General features: G+C 38.8%; 1 protein-coding gene across 1 annotated transcript in view; it reads right to left on the bottom strand.

The window, feature by feature from the left end:
• pi4k2b (phosphatidylinositol 4-kinase type 2 beta) overlaps positions 1-23760 on the bottom strand; it is a 118789-nt gene that overhangs the window by 56842 nt on the left and 38187 nt on the right. The window contains exons 2-7 of the mRNA XM_041785507.1: positions 20345-20496; positions 17323-17403; positions 17059-17178; positions 16733-16864; positions 16316-16469; positions 14302-14366 (exon numbers count right to left, since the gene is read on the bottom strand). Coding sequence (XP_041641441.1) covers positions 14302-14366; positions 16316-16469; positions 16733-16864; positions 17059-17178; positions 17323-17403; positions 20345-20496 — 704 coding nt within the window. The remainder of the gene's footprint in view (positions 1-14301; positions 14367-16315; positions 16470-16732; positions 16865-17058; positions 17179-17322; positions 17404-20344; positions 20497-23760) is intronic.

Genomic DNA, 23760 nt, shown 5'->3' with positions numbered 1-23760 from the left:
GCCACCTTCTGCAGCCCGACGTTTTGACCGAGCAGGTTGGGCTGGGGTCACCCTTTGAACTGGGGTCAACTGTGGAGGCAATAACTGTTCTGATAAAGCTACACCACTCAGGAGCTGTCCCACCTCAGCCAGCCTGGCAGCCCTCGCTGCCCTAGGCAAGTATCTGCAGTTCATGCAGGGATCCAAGACAAGTCTTCATTCAAATGCTCGAGTCCGAGGAAGAAGGGACAAGGATCATGGCCGTATTCAGGCTGCATACACTGAAAAAACGAACTTTTGGCCCTTGTATTATTTACAAGGGTTACTGTCATAATTTGTACTATGTAAAATTAAGATTTGATGAAAACCAGAATTTACAAGTAAATATACATCTTTAAATCATGTAATTCATTAACTGTGTGCAAAAAGTAAATCTTCCATCCTTTTTTTTCTTTCTTCGTAAATGTTTAGTGCTAGTAATTCAGAAACTTAAAAAAAAAGCAAGTAAATGTTAATCCAATAAAGTTATACAGTTTGAATTCGCACATGCTCAGTTGAATCAGACCGCGCATGCCTTTGCTGGATTGCATCGCACAATTTTCCTCAATTCTCAAGTGAGCAGCAGTATTCGATCTTGGACATCCTTTGGTTTCACAGTAAGGTTGGATGTCTTTGGTCTTTATTTTAGAAATTAAGGTCAGTGTGCAGTTTGATTTTGAGTTTTATACTACTTATCTGATTCTGATATTGCTTGCTTCTCTATGTAAATACCATATTAGTAGAGTATCAGATCATGGACGCCATAGCAAAATGCAATATGATTCAGACCGCTGTTAAGCTATTTTTTTTATATATATATTTTTGGGGAATTTTCATGGAAATACATTTATAATAATCAGACAGACAATAGTCAAAGTTAGACTAGAACGGAACATTTAGGGTACTGGTGAAACTTACCCAAACACCCCTAGAACATCAACGGAAACCTCCCAAAAAAGAAACAAAACAAAACAAAACAAAACAACAAAAGACGTGTAAAAACAGTAAGCAAAATACCAATAAGATAAAAATCATTAAAATAATGATAATAAAATTTAATGAATAGGAAATCGAGGGGTGAATTAAAATGTTACAGAAAAAAAAGTTAGAAAGCAAATAAGAACACATACATACTTACACACGCTCACATACTCACGGGGGGGGGGGGCTCTCCAGTTGCACACATAGGTGAAGTGTTGTCAGTCAAAGTATTTTAATAGTGTATCAAATCTGCTGGATATAAATCAGTCCAACTGCAGACATCAAGATTCCATACAAAGTTCATAAAATCCTCCCAAGTGTTGTGGAAGTTCTGGAGGGTGCCATTTACACTATATCAGATCTTTTCCAATTGAAGATTAGACATAATAATGCGGATGAGATGAGTGTGGGTGGGTGGAGCAGTATTCTTCCGGTTCAGTAATATCAACCGCCATGCTAACAGGGAAGAGAACGCAAGAGCCTTATTCTGTTTAGAATTTGTGGATATGGAATGTTTTTCTTAAATATTTTAGAGAACAGATTGAAAAAGGAGGACCAAAATTGATCTAGTTCTGAGCATCCCCAAAACATGTGATAAAGGGTTGCAGGCATTGTTTTGCATCTAAAGCAGTGAGGGTCTGTGTTAGGGTACAGTTTAGCCAAGGCAGAGTTGTAGTAATGAAGACGATGCAGAACTTTAAACTGGATCAGAGAGTGATGCGCACATATAGAGGATGAGAGTACATTTTTAAGGGCTTTGTCCCAGAAATTCTCTCCAATGCCAAAACCAAGCTCCCCTTCCCAGCATTGTTTAATAGTATCTAGAGATGGGGAATTAATGGAAATACTATATTCATATATTTTAGCAATCCTCCTCCTTTTTGGGAAATTGGGAAACCTCTTTCTGACAAAGTCCCTCACCTGTAGGTAGTGAAAGAAGTGGCAACAAGGGAGGTTAAATTTCTCTTAAAGTTGAGAGAAGCTAGCAAAGATGTTATTTATGCACAAGTGCTGAAGACTTTTTACACCCCTGGTAGCCCAGGTATTAAATGACGAAGAGTGAATAGAAGGAAGGAATAAAGGGTTGTTAAGAATGGGAGAGAAGAGAGAGGTGCCCTGTATACCATGAAATAGCTTGAACTGTTTTAAAATCTTCAAAGAATGCCACACAACCACATTATGTTTAGGAATAGAGATTGGAAGAGGGAGCGATGCCCCAAAGAGGGATGATAGAGAGTAGGGTTGACACAGTGAAGCCTCAATGCTAACCCATGCAGGACGGCTTGTACTAACGGGGGAAAGAAGCCAGAGAGACATGCTACTCAAATTAGCAGCCCAATAATAGAATTGAAAATCTGGGGAGGAAAGACCCCCCAAGGCGTTTAGGTCTTTCAAGAAATTCTTTGGGTATCCTAGCTGATTTCCCTCCCCAAAAAAAGCCATTAATTAGTTGCTGCACTGTTAAAAAATGAACGAGAAATAAAAATAGGTAGACATTGAAACAGATAAAGAAATTTGGGGAGAGTATTCATTTTCACTGAGTTAAGTTTACCCATTAAAGAAAGTGGTAGAGCAGTCCACCGTGCAAAGTCTGTTTTACACTGTTCAAGTAGAGGGATAAAATTAGCATGGAAGAGTTTTGAGAATGATCGAGTGATAGTTACGCCAAGATACTTAAATGAGTCCTTTGCAATCTTAAAAGGTACACTGATTGGGGGCAGAGAGGAGAGAGCTAAGGGGAAGTAATCACTTTTCTCTAAATTAAGCTTATAGCCACAGATGGCTCCAAAAGTTGTAAGTAAGGAAAAGACAAAAGGAAGAGTAGAGACAGGGTTTGAAATAAAAAGAAGGAGGTCGTCTGCATAAAGAGAAATTTTCTGTATTTGATCTCCTCTGATAATTCCCTCTGTATTATTATTCTGTCTAAAAGCTATAGCAAGAGGCTCTATGGCAATAGCAAACAAAAGGGGGCTCAGGGGGCACCCTTGTCTAGTGCCTCTGTATAGACGGAAATGGTCAGACATTAAATGGTTAGTTAGGATGGAGGCCATGGGTGATGCATATAACAGATTGACCCACAAAATGAAATTGGGGCCGAAGCCAAACTTATTTAAGGTGAAGAAGAGGTAATCCCACTCTACGCGGTCGAAAGCCTTTTCTGCATCAAGCAAAATGACAGCTTCATGACCAGAGTACTGAGAGGGAGAGTGCAAGATGTTAAGCAGCCGTCGTACATTAGAGAATAACTGTCTATTACGGATAAAACCAGTTTGATCATTGGAGATAACAGAGGGGAGGACTGGTTCTAAACGCAGACTGAGGACTTTGGCAAGAATTTTGAAGTCTTGATTGAGTAAGTTTATTGGCCTATAAGAGGAGCAGCATAGAGGGTCTTTGTCCTTTTTTAATAAGAGAGATATGGTGGCTTGATATAAGGTGGGGGGAAGCGCTTTTACCTGAAAAGATTCTGTGTACATTGCATGTAAGAGAGGTACAAGTTTATCTGAGAACTTTTTATAGAATTCGGCTGGGAAGCCATCTGGTCCTGCTGTCTTCCCACTTTGCAAACAGAGGATTGAAGTTTTTAAATCTTCAGGGGTTATAGACTCTACAAGCGATGTAACATCAGAATTTAGTTGAGGAATATTTAAATTATTGAAAAAATCTGTGAATAGATCTGGGTTGAGTTGGGAATCAGAGGTGTATAATTTCGAATAAAAATTTTTAAACTCATTGTTAATAAGTCTGAGAGTTGGGGTTATAAGGCCAGGGGAGGTTTTAATAGCAGAGATGACATGCGAGGCTGCTTTTTGATGAAGCTGATGAGCTAAAAGTTTGGTAGGCTTATCATCATCTTCAAAAAATTTTTGCCGAGATTTAAGAAGTGATTCCTCTGCATGCTGGGTTGTTAGAAGGTCGAATTCGGTCTTTAAAGTTGTTCTCTCTTTAAGAAGCTCTGCTGTAGGGTTTGATGCATACTGTTGGTCTAGGTGAAGAATAGAGGAGGTGAGATAAGAGATTTTGCTTTTGCGACATTTGTTTGTATATGACATGTAGGAGATTATCTGTCCGCACAGATAGGCTTTAAAAGCTTCCCAACGGATAGAAGATGAAGTATCTGAGGCAAGATTGGTCTCAAGACACACATCGATTTTACTTGTTACATAAGAAACAAAGTTGGGGTCTGAGAGGAGAAGAGGATTGAAGCGCCAGAATCTGGTTGAAGTGTTATTTTGTAAGGCAAGTGTAAGTTTAAGAGGTGCATGGTCCAAGATGACAATACTTTCATAATCGCAAGCTTTCATTGAACTGAGTAAAAAGGCATCAATAAAGAAGTGGTCAATACGAGACAAGAAATTGTGTACTGGGGAGAAGAAGGAATAGGATCTTGAAGATGGGTATTTGAAACGCCAGGGGTCTACATAGTTATAGGTATGTAGGAATGATTTAATTATTTCAGATGATTTGGAGGAGTAATGAGGATTTTTAGAGGAGCGGTCGAGTTTAGGGTCCAATACAAGATTAAAATCTCCACCAAGAATCAAATGATGAGTATCTAGATTTGGTATGGAGTTAAAAAGGTCAGTGAAAAAATTTACATCATCCCAGTTGGGGGCATATATGTTGATAAGCGCAAGAGCAGTATTATAAAGTGTGCCGAAGACCATTACATAGCGGCCATTAGGGTCTAAAATTGACTTGGAAACAGCGAAGGGAACATCTTTGTGGATAAGGATAGCAGTACCTCTGCTTTTAAAGTGAAAGTTTGAGTGAAATAGCTGCCCCACCCATCCCATCCTAATCCTAAAGTGGTCCAATGTACGAAGATGTGTCTCCTGTAAGAAAACAATGCCACCTTTTAGGTGCTGAAGATGGTCAAGCACTCGTTTTCCCTTTACAGGGTTGTTTAGACCGTTTACATTCCAGCTGATAAAATTAGTGTACAAAGTATTTAATGGAGTGTTTGCTGACATGGTTACCTTACATCGAGGTAGAGCAGGATCACAACTGGAGCCAGGACAAGTGGAAGGGAGGGGTAAAGAGGATCACACACACACACGCACGTACACACATATACACAAAGGAAGAAGAAACTGGAAAGAATAAAAAAAACATTTAAAAATGAGCAGAAAGACAAGGTAAAAACAAATAGAAGAAAGAAAGAAAGACAGAAAGAAAAAAAGAAAGAAAAGAAAAAAAAACCTGAAGGCCATTCACCTCCCCATCGGAGGTGAGGGCAACCCACCCTGTGACATTTTTTAGCTGTATGCTTCTGCATTGAGGATGCATATTCAACAGCATCCTGCCAAATAAAACTTACAAAAGAAAAAAAGAAAATAAATAAATAAAATAAAATAAAATAAAGTTAAGCAAACTTATGCAACTGTATTGACACTAATAACAAAATAATAATATCTCCTTAAAAAAACTCTCATATCTGCATGTCATCCAAACCATTCTGATACTTTAAAGTTGAACTGGGAACAAAATACTGTATATAAAACAGAAGTGGATAAAGGAAAAAAAAGGGAGTGAGGGAAGCCCTTGATTAGGTAACTGGGGTCACATATCTGGTAAATCCTATTGAACTGTCATAAGTAACGAGTCGATAAATGGAACAGAAAATGTGTAGCATAATCATGCCTTTAAATAACTGTTTACAATGTAGAAAAAAGTACGAATTATAATAATTAGTGCATTGATCCTTTCACGTTGGATCTTAAGAGCCTCCCTCCCTCTTAGTAGCAGGTATACACATGAAATCATACAAAAAAGTCAGAACTTTCCCATGGACAGATCTGCAATGAAAGGGATAGCCTATTCTATCACAAAATAAAAAAGAGGAATAAAAGTCTCTCCTGTGAGGTCCATAACCATCTAAAGAAATGATTAGAGAAAAAAAAAAGAAAAAGTGGAGAAATTAAGCTATTTTTTGACCAACTTTTTATAACTATCATGTCCAAGTATGCATACATATGCTCTAACATCATATTATCCACCTCTACAACACTTATGAGTAGGTTTATTTGTATGTTAGCATAGAATTTTCTGATAGGAGAAACGGTAGTCTGAAACAGGCTAGAGTAAATGCATCAGTTATTGACGTTAGAAGTTGTAAAACAAAGAAAAAAGTTAAAGCATGCTTGTAAGATCCGTAATTTTTTGCCCACAGAATGACTAAATGCTTCTGTGTTTTATTGTATTTTGTAGTAATAGCTTTAAATAAAAACTTCAGCACATTAAGAGCAAGCGGAAGAAGTTTGTCTTTAGGAGTTTAGGCAAAAACGGGATGATTTTGCCGCCGTAGCGGGAGGTTTTAAGCACCTAAACCACCGTGACAAGGGCAGAGAAAACTCAGCATTTAGTATGTCCTTAACAGTTGTTGTGGTCCCATTTCTAAGAGGATAGTTACCTTGTAAAGCACTGCATATTAAAACTTTTGATGACTAGCTCAGTCTAAAAGTTTGAAAAATGCACCAAAACTATGAACTGGCAAAGGCATTTTGTGTTAAAGTGTACCTCTAATTAAATTCAGTTAACAAGCTTTAAAGCATTTATCTCGTACTTCTCTCATCATTGGAGAAAAAAGAAATCTCCAGCAACACTTGCAATTTAAGGAATAACTTTATTAGACCAACGTGTTTCGGCATGTGACCTTCATCAGGGTCATCAAAAACCACATTGTAAGCAACACTGAAATAGGGTTAGAATTACAGAATTCCAACCAATCAGAAACAGCCACATATGTATACCAGCCAATGGGGTAGCAGTACCAATGGGTTGGTTAAGTGATCATCTGGTTTATGACCAACAGACACTGCCAAAGAGGCAGAGAAAGTATCTAATGGGAAACAGACACACTTGGTAGGGTTATGGCGCATTCTGGGGTCATTTTAAAGTGCTATCTGTGGGTGAGCCTAATTAAAGTGTTTACACTGATATAGATGGTGAGACCAATGTGCCATAATGCTATAACTGAATGTTTCATTTAATATGTATTTCATGTGTGTTCTTGTTAAGTTTAGACAGAATTATGAAACTAATATGTGGAAAAAATAGTTTTAATTTTGTTCTTATTGTACAGATAAAGATTCTGTAATTAAAAGAGTAAAACAGCCAGTAGTGTAAAGGTGATTGTTTACAGATCATTTCACACTCGGTCTTAGGGCTGGGTATTGCTAAGAACCTCACGATTCAATTCAATTTCGATTCTTTAGGTTGCGATTCAATTCGATATCGATTCAACATTGATTTAAATGCTTTGATGTTGATTCAGTAAGAAGTAGAAATACACAGATAACCTGCTGACAATTTTTAATAATTATTTTCATGCCCATGTGAACATATGTGGTAGGTCTTCTCACATTTTTTTGTGATAAAACATCTGAAAATAAAAATTTGAACAATAATAACTTATTTGTGCATAAGGAGTACAAAAGTTAAAAAAAACATGCCAGTTTTGTATAAACACAGAAAAAGTAAAGCGCATGTAAACCTTAATAATATTTCTTTCCTCTTGGAAACTGTGATAAACCTCACATAACATGGTTATGGTTGGTTGTTGTTTGGTTGAGTGTAGCCACCGTCCATATAACGCAAATCACATGCACAGTGACCCCCATTAGCCAGGAGGTGAATCGATTAAGAGGATTTGCTGAATCGATATTGAATTGAGGGGGGAAAAATTGCGATGCATCAATTAATCGATATTTTTACCCACCCCTACTCGGTCTGTGCAGAAAATTATGCAGAGATGTAAGAGACATAGATAAACTTTGTATTTTTTTGACGTTTTTTATAGAAAAAGCTCTGAGGCTCATCTACACACGTGGACAAAATTGTTGGTACCCCTCTGTTAATGAAAGAAAAACCCACAATGGTCACAGAAATAACTTGAATCTGACAAAAGTGATAATAAATAACAATTCAATGAAAATTTACCAATTAAAATCAGACATTGCTTTTGAACTGTGGTTCAACAGAATTACTTTAAAAAACAATCTCATGAAACAGGCCTGGACAAAAATGATGGTACCCTTAACTTAATATCTTGTTGCACAACCTTTTGAGGCAATCACTGCAATCAAACGATTTCTGTAACTTTCAGTGAGACTTCTGCACCTCTCAGCAGGTATTTTGGCCCACCCCTCATGAGCAAACTGCTCCAGTTGTCTCAGGTTTGAAGGGTGCCTTCTCCAGACGGCATGTTTCAGCTCCTTCCACAGATATTCAATAGGATTTAGATCAGGGCTCATAGAGGGCCACTTCAGAATAGTCCAATGTATTGCTCTTAGCCATTCTTGGGTTTTTTTAGCTGTGTGTTTTGGGTCATTATCCTGTTGCAAGACTCATGACCTGTGACTGAGACCAAGCTTTCTGACACTGGGCTGCACATTTCTCTCTAGAATACCTTGATAGTCATGAGATTTCATTGTACCCTGCACAGATTCAAGACACCCTGTGCCAGATGTAGCAAAGCAGCCCCAGAACATAACAGAGCCTCCTCCATATTTCACAGTAGGGACAGTGTTCTTTTCTTGGTATGCTTCATTTTTGCGTCTGTGAACATAGAGCTGATGTGCCTTGCCAAAAAGTTCCAGTTTTGTCTTGTCTGTCCATAGGACATTCTCCCAGAAGCTTTGTGGCTTGTCAACATGCAGTTTGGCAAATTCCAGTCTCGCTTTTTTATGATTTGTTTTCAACAGTGGTGTCCCCTTGGTCGTCTCCCATGAAGTCCACTTTGGCTCAAACAACGACGGATGGTGCGATCTGACACTGATGTACCTTGACCTTGGAGTTCACCTTTAATGTCTTTGGAGGTTGTTCTGGGCTATTTTGTTACCATTCATATTATCGGTCTCTTCGATTTATGATCAATTTTCCTCCTGCGGCCACGTCCACGGAGGTTGGCTACAGTCCCGTGGATCTTACATTTCTGAATAATATGTGCAACTGTAGTCACAGGAACATCAAGCTGCTTGGAGATGGTCTTATAGCCTTTACCTTTAACATGCTTGTCTATAATTTTCTTTCTAATCTCCTGAGACAACTCTCTCTTCGCTTCCTCTGGTCCATGTTTAGTGTGGTACACACCATGTCACCAAACAGCACAGTGACTACTTGTCACTCTGTGACACCTGTGATGCTAATTAGAGGACACACCTTGGTTGAACATGTCCCTATGGTCAGATTATTTTCAGTCTTTTCTAGGGGTACCATCATTTTTGTCCAGGCCTGTTTCATGAGTTTGTTTTTATAAATAATTCTGTTGAACCACAGTTCAAAAGCAATGTCTGATTTTCATTGGTTAATTTTCTTGAATTTATTATCACTTTTGTCAGATTCAAGTTATTTCTGTGACCATTGTGGGTTTTTCTTTCATTAACAGAGAGGTACCAACAATTTTGTCCACGTGTGTATCTACTTCAATCTTGTCTTTCCCCTGTTGTAAGAAGTGCATCTTTTTTGAAAAATGTAGTCTGTGTTGATGCCTTTTGTAACATGGACATAATACATTTTCAAACCTATATATGTAGACCCCGTCACAGACAAAAGTATAACCAAACTCCCCTCGGAATTCTTAAATTTATTTTAGGTTAAATTCAGAGTGAAATTCATGCTGACATGTAAAAATTAAGATACATCGCTTGCAGCTGACACATACTCGGCTGAGGGCCCCCACTGCCTGCCCAGGCATAAAGCCTTTTTTTTACAAGAGTTTTTATGTTTTATGATTAAAAAAAATGCCTAAACTTTGTCAACAGAGAGCAGCCCATGTGAAGTCAGTTTTACGGTCTAAAGTGATGACAGTAGTCTGACTCATGCATGTAAATATTTTTGTCTGCATTATTTAGTTTCTTATTCTTAAATGCATACTTTTCTAAGAAAATAATGGCTTAATGTTTAAGGTCATGGTTTCACTTTTATAAATGTCTTTTTTTCTTCCCAGGTTGTCCTTCCTCCCACCCAGATTGGACAACTGAAGCCTAGGAAGCAAAGCAGATAGACTGAACTCAATGCTATTGACTGGCAGAAAAAGTAGGCTTCCTATGTAATGAGATGGTCATGCAAAAACTGAAATGCAAATATACACTATATTGCCAAAAGTATTGGCCCACCTGCCTTGACTCGCATATGAACTTAAGTGACATCCCATTCTTAATCCATAGGGTTTAATATGACATTGGTCCACTCTTTGCAGCTATAACAGTTTTAACTCTTCTGGGAAGGCTTTCCACAAGGTTTAGGAGTGTGTTTATGGGAATTTTTTAACCATTCTTCCAGAAGCGCATTTGTGAGGTCACACACTCATGTTGGACGAGAAGCACTGGCTCTCATTCTCCGCTCTAATTCATCATAAAGGTGTTCTATCAGGTTGAGGTCAGGACTCTGTGCAGGCCAGTCAAGTTCATCCATGCCAAACTCTCTCATCCATGTCTTTATGGACCTTGCACTGGTGCACACTCATGTTGGAACAGGAAGGAGCCATTCCCAATCTCTTCCCACAAAGTTGGGAGCATGGAATTGTCCAAAATCTCTTGGTATGCTGAAGCATTCAGAGTTCCTTTCACTAGAACTAAGGGCCAAGCCCAGCTCCTGAAAAACAAACCCCACACAATAATCTCCCCTCTACCAAACTTTACACTTGGCACAATGCAGTCAGACAAGTACCATTCTCCTGGCAGCCACCAAATCCAGACTCATCCATCAGATTGCCAGATGGAGCAGCGTGACTCATCACTCCAGAGAATGCGTTTCCACTGTTCTAGAGTCCAGTGGTGAATGGAGCGGGAGATCGGCAAGCGGATCGGTGCGGCGTCAGCAGTGATGCGGTCTCTGCATCAGTCTGTCATGGTGAAGAAAGAGCTGAGTCGAAAGACGAAGCTCTCAATTTACCGGTCGATCTATGTTCCCACCTCATCTATGGTCATGAACGGTGGATAGTGACCGAAAGAACGAGATCACGGATACAGGCAGCTGAAATGAGTTTCCTCCGCAGGGTGTCTGGGCTCTCCCTTAGAGATAGGGTGAGAAGCTCGGCCATCCGGGAGAGACTCGGAGTAGAGCCGCTGCTCCTCCGCGTTGAGAGGAGCCAGATGAGGTGGCTCGGGCATCTGGTCCGGATGCCTCCTGGACGCCTCCCTGGTGAGGTGTTCCGGGCAAGTCCCATTGGCCCCGGGGAAGACCCAGGACATGCTGGAGAGATTATGTCACTCGGCTGGCCTGGGAACGCCTCGGGATCCCCTGGGAAGAGCTGGATGAAGTGGCCAGAGAGAGGGAAGTCTGGGCTTCCCTGCTTAGGCTGCTGCCCCCGCGACCCGATCTCGGATAAGCGGAGGAAGATGGATGGATGGATAGAGTCCAGTGGTGGCATGCTTTACACCACTGCATCTGATGCTTTGCATAGCACTTGGTGATGTATGGCTTGGATGCAGCTGTTCAGCCATGGAAACCCATTCCATGAAGCTCTCTACACACTGTTCTTGACCTAATCTGAAGGCCACAGGGAGTTTGGAGGTCTGTAGCGACTGACTCTACAGAAAATTGGCGACCTCTGCACACTATGCACCTCAGCATCTGCTGACCCCGCTCCGTCATTTTACGTGGCCTACCACTTCAAGGCTGAGTTGCTGTGGTTCCCAATCACTTCCACTTTGTTATAATACCACTGACAGTTGACTGTGGAATATTTAGGAGTGAGGAAATTTCACGACTGGACTTTTTGCACAGTTGGCATCCTATCACAGTACCACGCTGGAATTCACTTAGTTCCTGAGAGCAACCCATTCTTTCACAAATGTTTGTAGAAACAGTCTGCATGGCTAGCTGCTCAATTTTATACACCTGTGGCCATGGAAGTGATTGGAACACCTGGTTTCAATTATTTGGATGGGTGAGTGAACACTTTTGGCAATATAGTGTATGTTGCTGCTGGAGATAAGCATCATGCCCCTAAATCCAGCTGTGCTGTAGGTAGTGGAGTATTTTTCACTGAGACTGTTGGTAAAGATAAAGCATTAGGGAAAGGATTATATTCAGTGTTTTGTATAATGTTAACGCATTTTAACAGATGTTAATGCTTGTTTTAAGGTATTAAGGTTTTAATTGTGCATTTGCTCTGCACCAGTTTAGAGTGCAAGTTTACATAGTTAAATTATTTAATACTCATTTATGTTTATTTTTTGCAAATTGCTTTTCAAATCATCCTCACCCCAAGGACATGGCATTAGCCTTGGGCACCCCTTTGTTTGTTTTGTATATTCCATCACTATGTACTATCACTATGTTTGGCAATATCTGATATTTTATTTAAAGTCAGTATACCATTAAATTTCTTATACTATCGTGCATCCCTAGTTAATGGTGGTGAAATGTTTCAGGATTTGTTGTGCAAATGTGAAAGCTAATGCTGTGCTAGTTAGCTGTCTCCAAACTTAACAATGTGATATTGTGTGCCAGTCGTGGACTTTAATTAAAAAAAAAAAAAAAAAAACATGGTTTACTGTACTTTTGCAGTAGTGAAGTTTGTATTAAAATTCTGTTAAATGGTGTTTATAAATCATGTAACTTTAACAAAATAAATTAACAATATGCACGATTATGAATTTTACCAATTTTATGTTAATTTACCCCATATAACCAAGTTATTAATATTGCCAAACAGAGGAAGAATAATTTAAAAATACTAAGTAATTTCACAATGGTAAATATAGAAGATACATTACATTTACTTAATATTTTGGTAAAACTAATGTTTCCTTCTCTGAAAAAGTTAAATTGACTTTACTTAAAGTGTAAGGGAACCCCCGGCTCAGAGCTAATTCAGCCCATCTCCGTAATTCAAAAAATGCACAGTAGTTGAGGCGGGAGTGACAGTGATGTCCCCTTGTCAGAGAGAGACACAGACAGAGTCCCACAACACTGCTGCCTCATAGCAATCTTTTAAAGTGGAGGAGGTTTTGCCTCTAGAGTCCCCTGACGCAAGCTATAGTGTGGTGGCGAACCGTGGGGGTTCTGAGCGCTACCTGTTCGGGTTCTTGCTCCAGCAGTGGTGTTACTACAGCCGGAGCTCTCAGAGTCGAAGCAGTGCAGGAGAGAATGGGAGTGGTCTCTGAATGGCAAAGTCAGCTAGAGGCGGTAACACTCTACCTTTTATATAGAGTTTGTGACGTAGAAACTGTCACATAAGCCCCACCTTTTCAGAAAAGATTTTTTCAAGGCAGATGTCCGTTTGAGCTAATTAAAAGCCGTAAAATCCAGATTTTTATCAGTTTGGTGCAAATTTCAGCTATAACACCAACACTAGTGTACAGTTGAAAAAAAATGTTCAAGTGTTCACTACTTCTTTAATTAGATCAAATAGATAAAAACTAAGGCTGGAAAGGCAGTGAAAATGCTATCTTCCAAGTCAAGGGTATGTACAGAAAAATTACAGTTACAATTGTTACAAACTAGAGTAGGACTCAGGGAAAACACTTAGAAAAGTAAGAAGTAAAACTGAGATCAGCATGGAAACACTGCACTCACAGCCAAATTAGCAGCTGCATACTAAAGTATAATATAGTACGGATCAGCAGGTGTCACACGTGACTTTATTGGTATAACTACTCAACCTACACATGCATGATGTGTTACCCAGTGCTTGGCAGTCAGAAAGGATAAAATAGAAATATTCAGTTGACAATAAGCAGGGGTGGAAAGTAACTAACTGAATTTACTCAGATTACTATAATTGCATATGTTTTTGTGAATTCAGTAAAAAGAATTTAGTAAAAATGTAGGTACTAAAAGACAAAACAAGGAGGTTCACGCTTTCTGTCAACAACATTAAACTGGCTGGTAGTTTGGCTTTGACAACACATGGTCAGTAGCACACTGCGAAATGAGGATTCAACATTTCATCCAAAAACAGATATCGCATTTTACTATAGATGGAGTCACATTTAATAATATCAGCTTGGTTGGAGATTCATGTTCTCTTGTTGTTATTGCACATTAAGGAGAGCTCATATTCCACAGTGCAAGCTCCTTGTATCTGTTCAGTACCTTACCTGGGATAATCTACTTTTGACTAATACTTAATTAGATTTATTGCCCAGTACTTAAACTTAAACTTACTTAAATTTCAATCAAAGTAAAAGTACCTTCACTTGGTTATGACATTATTAAAATCATTCCACATCTGAATGCAGCTTAATTGTTTTTAAACACCTGTCAAATACCATTTTCAGTGTATTTTGGATTTCAGTGTCATTTCTCTGTATTTTGTCTGTACTTTATTATGTATTGTTTAAATCTTACTTTTTGTCCTTGTCTTTTTTCTTCTGGCTTTTCATACTTGATCAACCAGTTATCATTTCCTCGATCTGAGAAGAAAAAAACAAAGAAGAAAATATTGATTGTGTACAAAAAAAATCACATAAAACAACAATTAGAAGTAAAAATGAATTATTTCAAACATCAGGAAGACACTATCGCAAGCAATCCAAGAAAAATAAGAAGTTTAAGCTAAAAAGTATAAATTCCAAATTTAAACCTCCACCATTAGCCCTATCAACCAGTATAGTATAGAATAGTATTGTAAAGAATGCTTTAAAAAATCCTGGATCCAGACGGTGATCCGGATCACTACCAAAATCTAACCAGTGATTAGAACAAATAAACTAACCCGCCGATCACATAACCTCCTTTGCAGAGGTAAAAACCAAAACTTAAGTCCTCTTACACAGACCATCAAGACATCAACTCCTTTTTCAATAGCACTTACCACCAAATCCACAGTGAAACTACAATAACAGATTAAAAACTGTCCACTGCCCTTAAACTCATGCCCTTATTACCAGGGGTCTTATTTATAACTGCTGCATATGACAAAATGGGTCCTTAAGTTGGCATGCGTCACTTCTGACACAGTTTGTGTCTTGCCTTTATTCGCTCTGAACATAGGTGGCCAAACCATAAGTTCATCATTTGATGTAGAAATCCAACCAACAGAAAGTATGAAACAACAGCAGACGATTGCACCAGTTATTTTTAAAATATTTTTCTTGTTATCATAGACTGGTATTTCTAGTTCAAATAAATTATACTCTGCAGTAAGAAACACAGAGTAAACAGAGACACTGTGGTGTCTGTTCCCCATGGAATCATCTTTGGAGCACCTCTTTATCACCTGTATTTAATGATTCAATTGAGCTAACTGTTTAAATAAAGCCTGGACAGCTCTCATGCAATTATGGTATATTCTCATGATCAGTCGTAATTCAGGCTGATCTTGCCAGAATAAAAAAAAATATTTATAAATAAAAAAATGTACATTGATCAAACTTTTCTTTATTAATACCCTGTAGTGATAAATCCAAACACTCTTAATAATACACTACTGGAGGAGAGATCTGACATTATGTGAAGAAATCAGCCTGGGTCCTGTAAACAAATAAAATTTGTATCAAAACTTGTACATAATTATGAATGGTGGACTTTTTGGACCTATGAGAGGAGCATGAATGCAGCAGCAGGATGTCTATCTGTTTTTGATCACGACTGTTTCCACTGCAACAAACTAGCAGTCAGTGTCGTTTAACTTCCCTTTCATTCACAAGCATTCAGTTTCAGTGTCAGAAATTTTCTTCCAATTCATTCCACTTGTCATCTTGGTTTGCTGCTGATAACCTTTGCACTGTCAGCTCACTTTTATGCATTTACATTCTTAAGGAGCTTTGCATTCCCGTTTTAAGGTTGAATGTACACATGTAAGATATACATGGGTACTGTTTTGAATAATTCTGAATTATTTGTGGCCATTTCTGAAGTTTGGTCACACTTGCACTTTAGTCTGGATTCCACACACTGCTTAAGCCCCCAGGACCTGATGACTTCACTACTGAGTTTTACCAATATTTCTGGGCAATTTTAGCCCCACTATTGCTACTAAACATAAATACAGCCAAACCCAACTCAAACCCATCACAACCAGTCAGTTTCCATCACTTATCATCACAATTACTCATTGTTGCTATTCATACCTCATCTATTCTGCTACCAATTATTACGACACTAACACCTTACATTTTAATTTAAATTACAATGTTAGGATATGTCATGATGGCATTAAGACACATGATATCTTTAATTTTCCTCAGGATTAATAAAGTATCCGTCTATATATTTATCCATTTATCTATCAATCTGTCCATCTATCTATCCATCAATCCATCTATCTATAAAGATTATGACTAACTTAGGTTTGACTGAAGGTTAACTATGCAATACTGATAGTGTAGTCATCATTGTTAAGATATCAAAAACCCCTCACCTGTGTTTCTGATAACATAGTCCAACACTACCAACCGCTCAAACTGTGACTGCAGCTGTTTTCTGATGTTTTCTGGAAGAGGTTCTGCCTCAAAGCGCCGCAGCCAGTAGTCTGCTTCACGGTAACCCTCCACAAACAGTTGAAATGAGCCCACCTCAAACAAAAAAACAATGCATCAAATGAAATTAGAAAACACATGTACAGCAGTATTTAATAATGTGGGCCATTTTTACTTCAACTAACGTTTCACATTCTTACATGAACTAATACATAGATTGCCAAGAAGGTTTTTTTCTGGATGAGAAAAAACAAAGCCACAGTCCACTTTGAACATTTGACAAGGATTTTTTACACTTGTTGCAACTTTAAAGCAGTAAAGTGGTAGTGGAATTGAAATGAGGAGTTTCCTTTTGTTACCTTAGGTGGCAGGCCCACTCTGTGGAAGCGTCTTCCCACCTTGGGGACTATCTCTAGGGCATATTTCTTCCCTCTGGATTTTGCTCTGTCAATGGCGCTGTAGTGAAATGTCTCACTGACCAGATATACAACCTTTGAAAAGGGACATGCTGGGTTAAGCCTGGTTTATGGTTCCCGATAGTGCCCAAAATAGTGTTTTACAGGAGTACAAAAACTTTTAAGGTAAACTGTACTGGTATATTCTAACTGAGAACTTAGAAAAAAATAAAGTAAAAAGATTCACATAACAGGATTGCTTCCTCTGTCCTATTTATTTGAGCCCCCACCTTTGTCTTAGGAACCACTCCGAGACCAAGCTTGGTATCGACCAGCGAGGCAGCAGCCTCTGAGAGGTAACCCTGGTTAGGCAACAAACAGCCTCGGCCAAAGCAACAGGGACAGCACAGCTGATAAAAGAAGGAGGAATGAGGGAAATAACAAAACCTTAAGAGTGACATGAAAAAAATGTTATGATTGACGTGACCCATATGAGTATAATACAGAGAAAATGCAGAGAAACAAACAAAAAAAAACATTTTTTTGTATTGTACCTTGTGAAAATATTTGGTCCATTTGGGATTCAGATGACCATAAGGTTCTTCTGACTTTGGTTTGAAAACAGCAATGATTTTCTAAAGATAGAAGAGAAAGTATTACACAAAGTAAAACATGTTATCTTTATTTCTGTTATAGGGAAAATACATCACAAAAACAGACATAACTATAACACAATATAATATAATATATAATACACAATAATACATAATATAGGGCTCAGGCCCTTGCACACTGTCTATCACTCCGTGCATAGATTTATAACTGGTGATGGATACAGCACTCATCATTGTGTCCTATATGAGAAGGTTGATTGGCCTTCCCTTGAAAACAGGCGCAACAGACATTGGTTTTTATATATTTTTAAAGCCTTCATTGGAAAACTACCACCATATATCTTAGACTTGTTGGAGTGGAGTTCAAGCTCTTACATGACCCGCTTCACTGATTGGTTAGTTCTTAAAGTTCTTTGAGCTTGCAGTGAACTTGGTAAAAGTGCTTTTTCCTTCAATGGTCCAAGCTCATGGAACAAACTCCAACAAACTCTAAAGACAGAGGTCCTACCCTCTCTTGCAGAGTTTAGGACCTTGGTTTCCAGTCATTTTGTTTCCAGTTGTGATTGTTTTAATTGATTTCTGCTGGTTTTGACCGATTGTATTTGACTGTTGTTTATTCTTGCTTGTCCTGATGTGCTTGTAATCTCGACAACATTGGAAATGAGGGAAACCTTAATGTCCTTTCGAGAATAAATAAAGGTTTGAAATGAAATGAAATATAATAAACACAATATGGAGAACTTAACATTTACTTACTACAACTTAACATTCCGGAACCTGTGCCTCTGAAAGTGGCTGCAAAGTTTGGTGTCTCTTAGCTTCCGATCAATAGACATCTGCAGTAAGATGCTGCAGATGTTTTATCAGTCTGTGGTGGCAAGTGTTCTGTTATATGCTGCAGTCTGCTGGGGGGGCAGTGTAAAAGACAAGGATGCAAGGCGTCTGAACAAACTGGTTAAAAAAGCTGGCTCTGTGGTAGGAATCAAATTGAACTCAGTGGAGGATGAGGTGGAAAGACGTGCACTGAGCAAGGTGAAGGCCATTCTGAGAAACATGGATCATCCACTTCATATCTCCCTCAGTGAGCAAAGAAACAACGGTGGTGGATGGGCTCCCATCCCTGCGCTGCAGGACAGAAAGATTTAGAAAATCTTTCATACCATCAGCTATTAGACTTTATAATTCCACAGTAAACGGATGAGAATCCCAGACGATTAAATTTCTCTTCGGGGATAAATAAAGTTCTTGTATTGTATTTTATTGTATTGTATTGTAATGTATTAAAGTAGGCTTACTGTAAGCCAGAAGTACTGACCCAGATATTCAAATTGGAATGGAGAAAGTCTATATTAGGGGTGACCCGGAATAGTCGGCAATTCGACGATTCGATTCAGAGGAATCTGATTCGACTGTGAACCTCATAGTCGAATGTTATGTAACCAAGATCATACCATTCTGACTACATGGGGATGCCCGTGGCTGCAAAGCCTGAGTTTCCGTTAGCCGGTATTTGCCGGTCATTGGCCTACAATATTTTGTGTAACCTAAAAGATATGTTGGAGAATGCGTTAATATAAACTAAAAGTTGCCTAATCTTACTACATCTACTGTCCTGCGGTGCTGGGGTTATCTCCTCAGACGGCAAGCACATGGCTAATTATGTATGCACAATGAAGTCAAAGCAAATCTATCTCTCTGTGCGTGTTCAGTTCTGCGGGGACTACACCAGGAAAGTGGGAAAGTTTGACCAGAGCTTTCTCATAGAGCAGAATTTTAATCTAAGTGAGGTTTTCCTGGTTAACCAAAGGCATCAGCAGTCTGGAGGGATTTTGTGTCATCACTGTGAGTAATGAAGAGGCTGAAACAAAGGAAACTGTATAGCTGAATGTCATAAACACCAATGCAGCAGCAGAGAGACAGAGGCTTTCGCTGAGCAGAGTTGTAGTGGACTTCGATAAACTACCTATGACCAATCCTCATATAAAGTTGGATTGTAGTCAACACACAATCACATTGTGCAGAACGGCATGGACCGCTTGGAGCTTATAACGAAGGCTCTGTCTCTCTTCAATGTAACTGGTTGTTATTGCTCGGGATGTCCTGGCTAATTAGCAGAAGTAGTCTTGGATAAGCCGTTAATGAGAGTAGGACTGGACCGGACTATCTGCTGTGGAGCTTTTGTCTTTTTGGGACTAGTCCAAATAAACCAGGATGGTTGGATTTCCCGCTTTAGCAGAGGCTACAGTTATATCATCATCAGGACTGCTATTAGCAACTGATGGTAAGACTCATTTTTCATTTGAAATGTAGAGTTCTAATGCCACGTCCAGTTAACAGAGCACTGGGGAGTTATGTTTGGATGCTTTGTTGTTGTCAGTGGAGGAGGGTATTTGGCTGTTGTAAGCTGCAAAGTTATGATAGCGGCCAAAGTGCTAACAGGCTATTGGTGCTAATGTGAAGCTAACTGTTGTTGTTCATGAGTTTAATGTGGGCGTATATTGTGTAACTGACTGCGTGTATAAGGAAAGGCGCGCAGCTTTCATTTTGATACTTGAACCACTTACACAAAAATATAAGAGAGAAATGTATGTGTTTTGCTACTTTTAATGCAGCAAAATAATGTTAAAGCAAATGTCTGGTAGTTGTTCTAAATGGCCAGAATTCTTGAAGACTTCCGGTCATTTTGACCGGAGACAAAAAAGTCTAGTGGAAACGCTGTTGAACTATTAGTCAACTAAAGGCAAAATCTGACAAGTCAGATTCTACTATGAAAATCCTTAGTAGAAGACACCTCTAGTCTATATTAAATTACGATTTCAGATATCTTACAACTAATACTAAATAAGAATGTACAAAAGAGGAAACTACATAGTGTCACCAGTGTTCAAAAAACATCTCCGCTCACAATCCTTCATCCTTTTCTACTTCACCAAATAACTATAATTCTTAATGTCCTCCTCACCCCTTTACAGTCTTTGACAAAGTAGCTCCCACTTGAACCCTGGGAAATCCTCTCTGGAAAAACACCAGTCTCAATAGCTTGTTCTGCCATTTGGAAAGTATCTGCAAACTCTGGATCATCAAGGAAACGGTTGAAATCCCCATGACTTGTACCTAGTGCAGAAAAAACAAATTCAGATTAATACTGTGACTTTCTTTGTGAGCATAGAGACTGTTTAACTGATCAACAGAAATGTCTTTTCTAAGAGCTACAACACCATCAAATTTCTAAAATGTGTCAGATACATGCAATTTGATTCAATCTGACAGTTGTTAGGTTTGTAAACCTGAACACAAAACATAGACAGTATCTAGTAGTGCATTCTACTATGTTATATGTGTGCAGCTAAAAAAAAGAGGATATCGTTTTTTAAAAGTTCTTTTTTCACATGATTTACTCCAGAAAGTTAAATGTTTAATATATTAAAATTCATCTCATATTAAGTGAAACATTTCAAGACTTTTTTTTTTGGTTTGTTTTAATCTTGATGATTACCGCTTAAAGCTCATGAAAATCAAAAATCTACTATCTCAAAATTTAAGAATGTTTTGAAAAAGTCCAGTTTGCAAAAGTTTCCTGAGCCTTCAGTCTCTTAGTTTGGTTCAGTACTAGGGCCGGACCAATAAATCAGGTGGCTGATTTAATCATCCGATTATAGCCTATTACAAATAATCATTAATCGGTCCAAAGTTGGCCGATCGACGCCTATGTTAGAGGCCCAGTACGTAAGATTTCCGTTTTTTGCTCTATAGCAGCCACTGAGGGCCTCCGCATGCAACTGCACTGTCGTAAAACACTCGTTGCTGCTCCTCCGCTCCTCTACTATATTATAACCAAATGATTAATGTTGTAGGCAAGACTTCAGTCCCTGACAACATCAGGCAGGGACATGCTGCTGGAGAGTAACAGCAAGACTGAAAGGCCTGATGTACGCTATGTTGGATCTTCTAGAGCCAAGCCCTGCAGCTGCAGGTGGTGCACAGCTACACTGGTGCACCTGCAATAACTGCAGAGAAATGCTGACTGACATCAAGAGGCTCTGCTGCCACCAGACCCCTGAAAACTGTATTAGTACTATGGCATACATGCAGTATTACATATTAGATCCTGGGGTTTTACAGCTGGCTCGGGCTGCCTGAGAGGACGTTTGCCGTTGATGACGACCAGGAGTGACAGTGACAGGAGAATCTGTGATGTCTTTCCTGACCCAGGGGGGCATTATAAAGGCTTCAGAGTGACTGCCCTGTGTGACTCTGTTTATTTTCCTCCATTTTTGATTTGTAAATACATTTTTGGCATTACATTTTTGTGTGGTTGTTTTTTCTTTCTCAAGTTTTGACTGATGTTTAGTTTTGTTGAAGTTGTTCTTGACAGATACATATTATTTCTTACACCATGTTTTTCAGTTTTATCTAATAATATATTGAGTAATTAGGTGCAATTCCCACTGAAAGTTGTATTGTCTTATTTTATTTACAAAATAAAAAAATAATTGTACATGTTAAAAAATTCAAGCCTTAGTCATCATGAAAAGCAAACACCTTCATCTCACTGAGGTTTGAAGTACCCAGAATTTAAAAAAAAAGTGATGAGAAAATATGATAAAGAAAATACAACAGGAATAAATAGAGACAAAATAGATGATAAGATAAAAATTATCCTATACAAATAAAACAGTTAGTAATAAACATTATTTACACTTTATACAATCATTACTTCCCAGGTATATTGGATACTGTTTACTTGAAAGTGAAATATGATGAAAAATCTGTAATTACAGAAAATTTGATCCCAGAGCAGTTATTGTTTGTGGAGTCATGCAGGGAGTTCAACTTTCACCCCATGGACCAGTATCTCCCTGTGAAATCTGTGTTTGGTCAAGTTCAGCTGTGAGTGGTGGTTGTATTGCAAGCCGAGGTGCCTTGGATCATCTGGCCTCAGACTTCGTCTCCTGGGGAGGCCTGTTCCATTCTGAATCCTTCTTGTGACAATGGCTCTTGGCTGGTTTGGGATGTAGCTGTAGTTCCTTGACCCCTTTAAGGCATAGACACTCCAGCTCTCGTAGTATCGTCTGTACCTAAGATGAGAATAGCATTTTGTATCAGCATTGTTGCACAATTTTACTGACTGACAGCTATATCAGAGTATTTGAGTGCAAGACAACTGCTGTACTAAATTCTTACATTTTGTGTCCACTACGGTTTGCAAGCAAGGTCCGTGTCCTGTTTACAGGTGGGCTGTAACCAAACCGCTGTGCTGCATACATCAGGTTGTGGTTTTGGAAACTCTAAATCAGATGACGTCCTACTGGATGGATTAAAAAAAAAAAAAACCTGTCAGGAACACTACTTATGTCCACTTCATATTGCACTAAAAGTGGATGCAAGGAAATGTAAGTCCTAAGTCTGAAAATCAGCTTGAACAATACAGCAAGCCCTTATGTATAAAAGTTACTTGTTTGAAATACTTTTAAGTAACCCTAAATAACAAAAGTAGATCTCTGGAAGATATGAAAAAGCACAAAGTTAATATAAATAAAAAATCATTTGGTGGTTAGAGGCATACCTGAAGCTGATGAACTTATTTACATCCTTCTTCTCCTTACTTCTTTACATCCTTTCCTTGTTTTTCACGCCCGTTTCCTTGTTTTTCACTGGCGAATCCATCTTGCAAAGCTCCCATCTGAACCATTTGGGCCTGGTTAGAGAGTGACAGGACCAAACAGCAACGAGAGGCAGTACTTTTAGGTGCAAAGAGCTGGTGCAGTTATGGAGGAAGAGATCAGCGTGGATGTTGCTAAAGCGCCAGTTTTATCAGAACTTGACGGCATTTCTTCATTCATCACGTGCGTGTCCTTTGGAACCCGAAAACAAAGCCAAAGGGTATTTTCGGAGGACATATAAACATCCGCAGCATTGTATCTAAGACTGAACATGTTGAACATTTGTTAACAGACTCAAATCTGGATTATCTCTGAGACCTGGCTAACTCCTACCACTCCTTTATCTATTGTTAAAGTTTCGGGTTATACGGTGTACAGACGAGACAGACTTAAGGGCAAAGGCGGTGGTGTGCTTATTTATGTGAAAGAGTGCATTCAAAGTAAACAGTTGGACTTTAATGACTGTGACCTGGAGTGTGTCGGGGTTACGCTAACTCTGTCACCTGAAATGACCTTCTGCGTGATTGTACTCTACAGAGCACCAAATGCCACTAATGATTTCTCTGCATCTTTGGGAAAAATTCTGAAACATTGTGATGGAAAGGAGGTCATCCTTTTGGGTGACTTTAATTTAAATTGGCTCGAAAAATCACGCTTTGAAAAACTTAAAGAATTAACAAAATCCTTTCAAATGACACAACTGATAATTAGGCCA

This window comes from Cheilinus undulatus, linkage group 4, assembly GCF_018320785.1.
Source record: "Cheilinus undulatus linkage group 4, ASM1832078v1, whole genome shotgun sequence".
In the NCBI taxonomy this organism is placed as follows: domain Eukaryota; kingdom Metazoa; phylum Chordata; class Actinopteri; order Labriformes; family Labridae; genus Cheilinus; species Cheilinus undulatus.
Note: the sequence above shows the minus strand (reverse complement) of the source record. Positions and strands in the feature narration are given on the sequence as shown.